The sequence below is a fragment of the Acyrthosiphon pisum genome, chromosome X (genome assembly GCF_005508785.2).
Source record: "Acyrthosiphon pisum isolate AL4f chromosome X, pea_aphid_22Mar2018_4r6ur, whole genome shotgun sequence".
Taxonomy (NCBI): domain Eukaryota; kingdom Metazoa; phylum Arthropoda; class Insecta; order Hemiptera; family Aphididae; genus Acyrthosiphon; species Acyrthosiphon pisum.
Genome location: NC_042493.1, coordinates 75121891 through 75133852, shown reverse-complemented (window position 1 = coordinate 75133852; position 11962 = coordinate 75121891). Strand labels below are relative to the sequence as shown.

General features: G+C 26.6%; 1 protein-coding gene across 2 annotated transcripts; it reads left to right on the top strand.

Moving 5' to 3' along the window:
* The first annotated feature begins 1491 nt into the window (after positions 1 to 1491).
* Positions 1492 to 10734, top strand: LOC100167097 (inhibitor of growth protein 4-like). Of its 2 annotated transcripts, XM_008185127.3 has the most exons (6): positions 1492 to 2454; positions 8865 to 9064; positions 9121 to 9359; positions 9426 to 9546; positions 9612 to 9847; positions 10019 to 10734. In XM_008185127.3, the coding sequence occupies exons 2-6, from the start codon at positions 9028 to 9030 to the stop codon at positions 10118 to 10120; spliced, it is 735 nt and encodes a 244-aa protein (XP_008183349.1). In that variant the 5' UTR covers positions 1492 to 2454; positions 8865 to 9027; the 3' UTR covers positions 10121 to 10734. The 2 variants fall into 2 exon arrangements, with proteins under 2 accessions (XP_008183349.1, XP_029345088.1); XM_029489228.1 differs by lacking the exon at positions 1492 to 2454 and having other exon boundaries at positions 6741 to 9064.
* Positions 10735 to 11962: the final 1228 nt, after the last annotated feature.

The window sequence follows — 11962 nt, the reverse complement described above, 5'->3', positions numbered from 1 at the left end:
AAAATTCTCTAAAAAAGCATTTGGTTAAAAATTTGGGTCAACTATTTTTAATTCTATGCCAATTTATATTAAGGAAATTGTGTTCTTTAACTCCAGAATTTTAGAAAAATATAATTTAAGTAAAATTGTTTTAAATTGGTTTATAGATTCTCTAGAATAGTTTGTTTGTTTTATTTTTTCGTTGTATAGTTTTGTAAATGAAATTCATGTATCATAATTGCAATTCAACATTTAGTTTACTAAATGTATAAATATTCTATATTTATTATTGTATCGTTTTGTCATATAGCAACTCTCTACCAACAACACAAGTCTAGCTAGTTGGTAGATAGTATTTATTGTAAATTTGTTATTTGCATTCATACGGTTTATTCATCTTATGTGTACTCCTTTAGTCACAAATATTGATATAGGTCAAAATGTTTTCAAACATTTGTTAATTGCATTAATAATATTATATAAATTTACAACATCTACCAAGCATATTTAAATCAATCTAGTTTAATTTCTATCAAAACAACAAACATTTACCTTATAAAAATTTGATTTGTAGTATCTTTTTTAAATAGCTGATTACCAAAAGTTGTGTTTCCTGAGAAGTGTCACTATTCATTCAGTAATGGGAATTATAGGTAGGTACTCATAGTCATTACGCAAGATTTAAAAAAAATATTCCTAAATTAAGAACAACTTTTGCACAATCAGGACCACATTAATATGTATTTATAAATGTATATAATATGTTAAATTTAAATTTAATTCTCAAGACTTTTATAATCCCAATAGTTTTAAACAACTTATTATCGATACTATTGTAAATAAATTGTGAACTAAGTGCATAATATAAATAATAGGGTATTAGGATACGTTTTACACTATTGTTAAGATTTTTATTGCATAGATTATAGGCATTGGTAAAGCGTGTAATCTACCGGGTCCGCCGTGATCTACTATTAACAGGTAACATAATATAATATGCCTTTTGTGACTAAATACCAGACTTGGTTAAAATACTTTTAAAACGTATTTCAAATACATATTCCGAATACTTAAAAAAAAATTATTCAGAATATGTATTCGAATATTTTATGATATTAATATTCCTAAGTATTTGGAATACTTCACAAAAAATATTCCAAATATTTTTCGAATACTTTTTTTAGTAGATTTAGATTTCAATAGCAAAAATATTACTTTTTCAATTCTGTATTTATAAATAAACATTATTATAATCTTGATAAGACACACCTATCTGGCTATCTATAATCTATTTATTATAAAATATTATATTAAAATGAATATTGGGTGTTAAAAAAGTATTCCGAATACTGTAATCAGAATACTTGTAAAAAGTATAAAAAAAAAAGTATTTAAAAAGCATTCGGAATACTTAAAAATTATTTTGAATACAGTATTCGAAATACTACACAAGTCTGCTGAATACACGGTGATAATGTACGACAACGTCGAATAAAAAACGATTAGAGAAATAAATATATTTTATTTCGTATCTTACAGTCAGTACATCTATCGTCTGTGCATTTATGTGCTTACCATTAACCGAGTCGTGTGTACGCGACTGCGCGAGTACGTAGTGGGTTTAAAAATGTAAGAATCGGATTTTTATAAAATTATTAATTCTGAAAACTAGTGTACAATTTTTTCGAAACCATGGACTATTGCAGAAAGAACACGAAATTGATAATCGCGAAAAATGTAATGAAAAAGAGATTAGCATCTGTAGACGCAAGAATATAAATTTATCAGGTGTGTTGTAAAAGGGTGTCAAACTTTCAAATCAATTCGATCAAATAATTTATTTTTTAGCTACATCTTAATTCTCGTTTTCATTCAAATCTAAGTTTGGGTCAGGTATTAGAAGATATTACGCGGAAAACGTAAGTACCTACAATCGGGGACCAATTTTGGTAGGTGATCGGTGTATTGAACCTAATACAACAGCCAACTTTCATAGTTATGATAAGTACTTCAGATTCTGAAAAAAAAATCAACCAGTAAATAACCGTATGAGAGTCATGATAACACTCATTCATAGATATTATTGTATTGTTATATATAGAATTTGAAAGTATTTACATTATTTCCGAAGTCGTATAATATCCTTTGAAATACTTCCCTCTTCCATGGTGTAAAATATTTTGGTCTTGAAATGTCGGCATTAATAAGATATTAACAATGAAAAACCTGCATAATATTATTCGGTGATAGTGCCATGCACTGTATTTTGGTATATTATTCCATATTTTTACATTTTTACGTGCGTGGCGCGTGTCGACTGTAGAGCGTTGATGGCTTCCTGATCAATTTTTAGTTTATCATTTTTGAACAGCGCTCGTGTTGTTATTTCATTCAATTTTTGCTAGACTGTGTGTGGCTTTAGCGCCTTTAGCTGTGTTTATCGTTTTATTAGAGGACGTCTTCGACGATATTTAGGTAAGTACCTACGTCTTGTATTACGTCGATTTCGCGAAAAACGTACAAATTATGTGTTCTACTTCCACTACGAAACTAAAAGAGTTTGGTTTTCTCGTTTGTTAAACCCTTAACACATGAGAGTGTTAGTAAATAATACTGTTTATTGCACTACTGCAGTTGTATATTGTACTCTAATTGTATTTTAGTGTAGGCACCAAAGTACCTAATGTAGAAATAAGATCAGTAGTAAAAAGTTCATTAATTTTTACTCCTAATAACTGTCGTATTATGAATTTGGTTAATTTTTTCATTATAAACTTAGATTACAAATTCATTAATTGTTTGATAGGTAAACATATAAAGCTCATATAATTTTACTTGAATATTAATATTTTCTTCAAATACCTACCTATGTTCCTATTTATACGAATACCTACCTACTCATCAAGTATTTACAATTGTTGCTATTTAAATACAAATGAAGATAATTGTTTTGCTCTGACTTCCTAAGTAATAATTATGTGTGTTATAGATCACTGTATCAGTGTCGGCGGGATTTAGGATTATTAGAAGCAATTCCTTTTCTTGTCTGAAATGGGTTGCTTGGTGTATAATCTTAACACCTCAATACAAATATAATGGCAAATATTATTATTAATAATTATTAATGGCACCTGCTTTTTATTTTGGTTCAATGGATGGTGGTGGTAAAATTATTTAAAATATACATTATGCTTCAAAGCCTCCACAATTTTGCGCCGCCACTGTTGTGTATTATAAAAGTATTTTTTAAAACAAATTATTTTTATATCAACAGGACTTAGTTATTTGTTTGTTGAACATTTGTTATTAATAACATTAAAAATGGTGACAATTGTACCTACTGTGTTTAATTGTGTAAAAAAAATGTATGTTTAAACTATTTAATATCTCATTATATAGTTTAAATATATTAGGTACCTACCTATAGGTACTTACAAATAATTAAAAAATTAAATTTAGATTTGTATAACTAATATGATAGAACTATTTTTGATGAATTGATATTAATTGATTTACCAATTAAATTTGTAGTCTAATCAATTATCTATGTAATATGTTGAATACTATTAATAGGTAATAATAATTCCATGATTAATTATTAATTTTTATTATTTATTAATCTATTGGTAGAATGAGAGAATATTGGATCACATTTTTTTTATTAATGTACTTAAATCGTTATGTAAAATAATACTAGGTTATACCAACTATTTTGCCAAATTTAAGTAGGCATAAATATTAACATTTTTTCTTATTTACCATGTTTAGATTTTATTTTTCACTGCATAGAATATGCATACTATGTCAAAGATAGATTAATAGTTTCCACCATGTAACAATAATTATTTGGATTATAATAAAGTTACTGTCCAATGCAAAAATAACTATTTTTAAATTTTTATTGATGATATAATATGATGCCACATTTACATGTGTTTGCTACATGGAAAGTATGCCGAATATTAATATTTTTTTGCTATATTTAGTTAGAAATTATTATAATTCATTTTACTATGGCTTTACTTTTATGTTATTTGTTGGACAAATTATTCAAATTAGAACATAAATTCTACAAAATACAATTGTTTGATGTAATTCAATTAATAACATTATTTAAAAATGTGTAGGTTATAATTTAGTTTCAAAAGTGAATCTTTATACCAGGAGTTGAAGTGTCTCGAAAACAAATTTTGGAAAATTATTTTTAATACTTTATAGTTTAAATAGTAATAATGGGTTCTTTACAATTATGTGTTCTTTACAAATATAACTATTAATCTCATAAGCTTAACAAATTAAATATTCTTTTTTTTTTTTAAATATCCATTTATGATATACCTATCATATGTATTATATAATAAATATTTTGTATACATTTTAAATAAGAATATTATCTTAATTAAACAATTTTATCTGGAAAATATTATAAGAAAAATATGTTGTTTGAATTGAATCTTAAAAAAATATCACACCTTATTTGTTGAAAAATAATATAATTCAGGTATTCATGAGGGTATTCAGTACCTATTATTTTATTATTTTTATTGTTATTCTTCAAGAAGATAATGGGCCCACGAATATGTTCACGAGTTCACTATTTGAAATATAAATTCATTAAATAGTTAATATAAATTAAATAAATACAATTTGCAATATACATTTCTCTCATAACTAAAATATCAATATGAATAAATACAATTTTTTTTTCATATATTATAATATTATTATGAACTATTATGTAAAAAATGTTGTTGTTAAATAATACAATATATGGAAATAGACCTAAAATCATCAATAATTTCTAAAATCATCTAACCAATAAAATATAATCAGTAGATAAGCAATAAGCGTATACATTTGATTTGTTTCAAGTCTGTCTATATATTTTGTTCTTGTTATAACCAAAGTGTAATTTTTTTTTTTAAGAATCTTAAAGGTGTTACTATGGTCAATTACTAATGTTAATATATTGTACGTTTTTGCACCGATATATTATAAATATGTGTATTGTGTTAATTTTTTGTGTATGGTTGGCGCTTTGATATTAGATTTATTTCTAGTATTATGTCCGTGTTCAGTTTTAGAAATAAGATTATTTTTATTTATGTAAAGTACCAAAACTTTTTTTGATAATATCATTGTATATTGTGTGGTATCTTCAATATTTTTTTAGAATATTTTTTACTATTTTTTTTAATGAATATATAGTTGCTAAATACCCTACCTCCCCATATAGAACTACCATAATCTCAATCATAATTAATTATTGATTCTATTAATGGTTTATACACTACTTTAATGTTTTTAAGTTCCAAGATATTTATTACATTAATTATTACTATACCTACATTATTTTTCTTAATTTGTTTATAACAAGTTTTGGGTGGTCATTCTATTTAATGGCACATTTCTATATCTTAATATTTACAGTTTTTAACTATTTTTACGAATGTTTGGCATGTACATATATTTTGATTTAAACACGTAATTTCATGTATACATAGACTTGATTAAAATCAGCTATATAATGTGGTAAAATATTTTTCTAAGTTTATGAATAAATTATTTGCACATAGCCACTTTTGGATTTTATTCAAGTCGGAATGTATGCTAGCAATACTATATCCTAGGACTGGCCTTCAACAAAAAGTACTGTATCATCTGTGTTGCTAACTAGTTTTCCATTTGTATTCAAAAAATGTATTTGGTTTATATGTATAGAACAGTGTAAGTGATGAAGTAGTCCCTTGAGGTATACCACATATTATTGAAGTTTCTTCACTTATTAGTTATTTAATTATTTATTTGTTGTTTTCTATTTTTATAGGCAAACTTAATACATTGTAAGCTGTTCCATTGATACCAAATGTGTTAAAATCTTGTAGTAATATTTTATGATCTATAGAATCAAATGCTTTTTCTACATCCAAATAAACAGTTGCACACTTTTTTTTTATTTTTGAAGGAATTATAAATTTAGCTTGATTCTGTTGCAATTTCTTGTTTAGTACTTTTACCAGGTCTAAAGCTGAATTGGGTACATGATAGAAGATTATTACATTCAAGGTAATAAGCTATTTCTTTTTTAATAATGTTTTCAAAAGATTTAACAATATTTGACATTTCTGAGATTGGGCTATAATTTTCATTGTTCAATTTGTCATCCTTTCTGTATACTGCTGTATTGGTGTTATTACTGAAATTTTAATGCATTCTGGAATAGTAGATATTGCTATAGCCAAATTAAAAATATTTGATAGTGGTTTAATCAGTGAATATATATTTATTTTGAGCATTTTTACTGTAATTCCATCTAATCCAGGTAAAGAATAGTCTTTTAAAGACTTACTTGCTTTTATAGTTAATTTATCATTAATTAAGCTAAATTTATTACACAAAATGTTTGTAGTATTTGAGGTTAGTTGTTCAGTATTTTTACATTCTATGTTATGTATATTTTATTTGTTTATACATGTTTTTTTGCTGCGTTTGTAAAGTACTTGTTAAAGCAATTCAATATTTCTTTTGATTAATATCTGAAGTGTGCAGTTTTTCACCAATTTTTTTATTAATAGTTTGAAAAAGGGAAATTGTTCTAGATTAGTTTGTTGCATCATTAATAATTTTCCAGTTGAAATTTCCTCGTTAAATAAATATGAGTTAATAAATTATATTTAGTTATATTTATAACTTTATAGTTTCTTTTTTTTTTACACTTATTACGATTAAAAAACAAAATAAATATTAATACTTTTTCTCGACTAACCTAATTATTGTTATCATTGTTATTTTTTTCCTCTGCTTTCCTGACAAATCCTTGAGATTCCCCTTGAAGCTATCACGTAGAGTTTGAATACCTACGCTATACATAGTTGGCTCCAGCACAGTCTTTGGCTTTGGGAGTGATCCAACAATAATTATGAATTTTATAGACATCTTGTAAATTTTTCTTGTTGGAGAAATCGAAATTATTATTATTATATAATTAAGTGAGGAAGTGGGTAAGGTCACCTCATATGGACACTCTTAATGAAAACGGGTAAGAAGTTATTACAGGAAAATCCAAATCAATTAAATAGAATTTATTATTACACTTGATTTTATAATTTATCAATTATTTATAGTATTGAGTTATTAAATATATCCAGATTCTTTACTTTACCAATATTAACATAGCAGATATACTTGAAGGTGGAAATAAATAGGATATTTGTTGGTTTAACATGCAGTGACTTGGTGAACAAAGTTCTCTGATGCCTAGGCATAATGGTAGACATTTTTTTGGGGGTTGGTTGATTGGATGCATTATGGAAAGCAATAACAAATAACAAAAATTAAATTTACAGTAGTAAATAGTATTTTATAGTAGGTATGTTTTGCTTAATCTTTTAGGTTCATTTGGTTTTTTCAATATTATTTTTAAGTAACTCAAGTAGTTTTCAAAGGCATAAGCTAACCAATTATCAAGTGACTAAAACTTGTTATAAACATTACTTAAGTGTGTTGAATCGTGAATGTTGTGAGAAATTAGGTAATGCCCATAAACAATCTCAAAATCTTTCACATAATTAATAGTTAATGTAAACAGAATTAGTGTTCAAATGTTAGTTTAAGTATATTATACATTAAACAATGAGTAAGATAGGATTTTTCTCTCTAGTATATGAAATATATGTTACGGTGAAAGACGAAAATTGGTAAATGTCGTCATTCCCCGGTCAATGACATCATTAGCCAAAATGATTCAATTATGTGGGTAAATGTTGTGAAAACACATATTTTAAACTCAAATGTACATCTTTCACCGGTCATTGACGTAATTTACCAAAACTTGTGGTAAATGATGATAAATCTCAAATAATACACTGATTGTTTTAATATAGATACTGTTTAATAATGATTGTTGCCTCCGTTGTCACATTACAATATTTTGTTTTTAACACAGCCATCATCCTATTTCTACCACCATGTCCTACTGGCTACTGCTAAATGTGCCGAATGAATTACTTCAAACAACTCGTTTATTGTGACATAATATAAAACGTCAGTCATTTTCAACTATAGGTTTAATTAATTTTACTTTTCCACCAATTATCACAGCATCATATTTATGCATAAGTCTGTTATTTGTTAGGTACCGTTTTTTTTGTGTTCCAATTTTTTTTTTTTTTACTTTTTTTTTTTATCTTTTTACTGTTCATAATTTTATCGATTGCTGCATTAAATTTATTTTCCATACTTTAATATTACTTTTAAATAAAACTACAACGCTAAGTCGCACTCGTCGCATATACAAGTACTCGCGTAGAATATAAGCGTAAATACTAAATTAATAAACTAATATAGACCATTTCATATTATTACTTGGCTTATCGGCGTTATGGCTAGTCAGATTTTCGCTTGTTTATCTACTTCCGTAGTGATATTTTTAACTAACAAAGCTTTGTCGCGTACGTAAAACCTATACACTTATTATTGATCACAAATGACACTAATGTGATGATACCGTATCGGCTCCAACCTCCGGGTAGTATTGATCAATTTAAATAAGAAAAAATTATCAGAGCAGTGCGTAAAAAAGTTTCACACAACTTCAAACCACAATTTTTTAACCGACATTGATTTCAAGTCAACATTATTTTTTAAGTTAAAACTATTTATTAAAAGTCAACACTAGGTATTTTTTAAAATTCGATAAAATTCTTCCCATAAATGTGTTGAACATAATTCTCCAATTAAACTGGGGATTAACGTCATTTACCGGGGAATTACGACATTTACCACGTTTACATCATTCACCGTAACATATACATTGGTAATGCTGTGGTTACAGCTTACTAACTGCTAGATTTAGCCAATTACAGCTCTGTATTTTTTTTTTTCAGAAATCACGGTGTACCTACTGAGTAGCATACAATTTACAAGAAAAGTAGTATAGTTGTTTACGTATCAGTGTGAAGTTACCTGTTGATAAAACATAGCAAATCCCAGATTGTGGTTGTTAAAAAGTGTGTTATACTTAATTTTTTGCTAATCCATAAAATAATAATGGCTTCAGCGCCATACTTGGATGAATTAAAAAACAGTAAGTACTTAATCAGGATAGCATTTCAACAAAGTACTAACAGATTGCCAATTTAGGTTTGAACAATCTTCCTGATGAGTTACATCGAAACTTCAGTCTGATGCAAGAACTAGACTTGAGATCTCAAAAAGTGATGAACAACATTGATAAAATGGCCAACAATTATATGTCAAATGTCAAAGAATATTCGGTAGACAAAAAGAAAGAAACTATGGCAAGCATAAAACATCATTTTGACGCAGCCAAAGCATATAGCGACGATAAGGTGCAGTTGTCTATACAAACATATGAACTGGTATGTAGATTTTGATTTGTTAATATAACCTTATAATTCTTCTACTTCGTTCTACCTATGTTTCAGGTGGATAAACATATTCGGAAGTTGGATACAGAACTATTGAAATTTAAAGGAAAAATTCAATTGCAAACTGACATGCGTAATGCTGCCATCAAGGCTAAAATTAATTTACCACCAAAAAAAGGTTTTTGGATAACATAATTTTACAGTCTTGTTTATGTTTAAATTATTGTATTTCAACATTTTTAGAAGGTTTAAAAACAACAAGTGCACTACCTTCAGTCAGTGCTGTCATTACTCCATCAAACCCAACCAATAGCTTAGACGATGTTGCAGTTGGGACTGGTTGCCTTTCTGGTCCTTCAGTTGATCATGGAATTGCACATTCAGCTTATGTAGACATGCCTATCGATCCCAATGAACCAACATTTTGTCTGTGCAAACAAGTATCGTTCGGTGAAATGATAGGCTGTGATAACCCAGATGTAAGCATTTTATTTTTAATTTAATAGTTATTTATTGTTTCCTTCTATTTTACATAAACACCTAATTAAATATTGAAACCATTGAAAGTTTAATAACGTTCAATTTGTGTTGTTTTTTTTTTGTTATTGTTGTATAGTATACTTTTTAACTGTGTGGTTTTACTATTTTAGTGTGAAATTGAATGGTTCCACTTTGCATGTCTCAATTTAACTACCAAGCCAAAAGGAAAATGGTTTTGTCCAAACTGCGTAAAAGACAAGAAGAAAAAATAACACATTCTTAAAAAGAAATGTATTTTTATTTTATATATACATAGGTACATATTTGTGTGTTTATGTATGTATATGTTTTATGAATATATAAATTATATACATTGAATTTTGTGTTACTTTTTAATGTGGACATTGTGAACAATTGATTGTAATAATATATATATATATATAAATATATAGGTAACGTAGCCACCTTACAAGGTATATGGAAATATCTACTGAAGTAAGTGTCTTAATTTACCTTTTTTTTTAATGATTACCTATAATAGCTATGATTGCCTATAATATAGCCTATTTTTGGGCAAATGTTCTAGCAGTTATGGCAGTCAGATAGAATAAGGCAGGCATAGAAAACATCTAGACCAGAGAAGTGTTTTAAACGTTCATTTACATACTTAATTTAAAAATTTAAATACCTAACATGTTTTTTTGACCAATTTTTATGATCTAATGACTATAATAATATTATGGAAGGCATAAACATAGCATAGCTCACTTTAAACATAGATACCAATTAAATAGTTTTGTAGGTGGAAAAAATGCCCAACTATGGTCTATACTATGGTATTCATAAACATTCCTAACTATGGTCCAATAACATATCAATTTTATGAACAACTAGTTCTGATTTTTTAATATTTATAATATACCTATATGAGGTATATTTATGATTATTTATCTTATCAATTATGTTGGATCCATTAATATATTATTTCAAAAACAAAGGTCATTGCTATTAGAAAAATATAAATTAGAAAATTCTCTGCTTATTATACAATCAAAAATATAATGTTTTGTATAAGGTTCCAAATGTAATATCACTTGTTTGAACTTAACCTAAATTGATTACAATTTTTTCTTACAATGATGTGATATCTTGTAAATTCTCCTTAAGGATGACTTACCACATAGTATTTCTCAAATAAGAGATAACAATTTAAGCTGTTCTATCTAGTATCTCATCGGTTGTCAAAAGATGGAATGACTTGTGCTTCATCACATATAAACATTTTTATGATCTATCTAATTTAGATAATAAAAATACAATTCCTGATACATTAAATTAAATTTGGTACAATGTTTTTATATTAGCAAAAGATATTGGTAAGTAAAATGTTTATGTTACATTTTTAAATTACTTGAATTGTATTAGGTACATTTATTATTTAAAACTTATCAATGAAATAGTGTTATTAAATACTACCCTAGTACCCTCACATTTATAATAAAATTGAAATATCGAAATAAGCAAACTCTAAATGCTTGATTATGGTTTTCATTAAAAAATAAAAATAAAAATAGGTTGGTATTCTCAAAGGCAAAGGTGTTCCTCTGCTGTACAGTAAGTTACAAGTGGTCACTGTAATGGATGGTATTAAATTTGAATTGGTTAATATAATGTCATTGTATAATAAAAACTATTCTGAGCATAGTTGATCAGTCAGCCTATTATATTTCTAAGTATATACTATATTTGATGATATTGTTCATAAAGTAATTTATATATAACCTATTTATGAGGAACCTTGTTTAGAATGTTTAATCCTTAGCTATAAAAGTTGAAAATTCATAATTGCGTAATATCCCGTGCATAAGTGTGCATATAGTTCAATTCATTCATAACTTATTCGAATCCATAATTTATAATTTTATAATAAACTTATTTTTTTTAAAACAAAAAAGACTTGTCACGACCCATTTTTATAGATTACGCGACCCATGATTTGGTAGCGACACCGGTTGAATACCACTGGATTAGATTTCCTAATACCTTGCTAATTTTTTTATTAATGTTTGGATTGTATTTATGCCTAGTTTAGTAGTACGCAGATATTATGTACC

Coding starts and splice junctions, on each gene's coding strand:
- LOC100167097 (XM_008185127.3), top strand. CDS start 9,028: ATGGCTTCAGCGCCATACTTGGATGAATTAAAAAACA. Junction 9,360..9,425: donor CTATACAAACATATGAACTG/GTATGTAGATTT, acceptor CCTATGTTTCAG/GTGGATAAACATATTCGGAA. Junction 9,848..10,018: donor TAGGCTGTGATAACCCAGAT/GTAAGCATTTTA, acceptor TTACTATTTTAG/TGTGAAATTGAATGGTTCCA.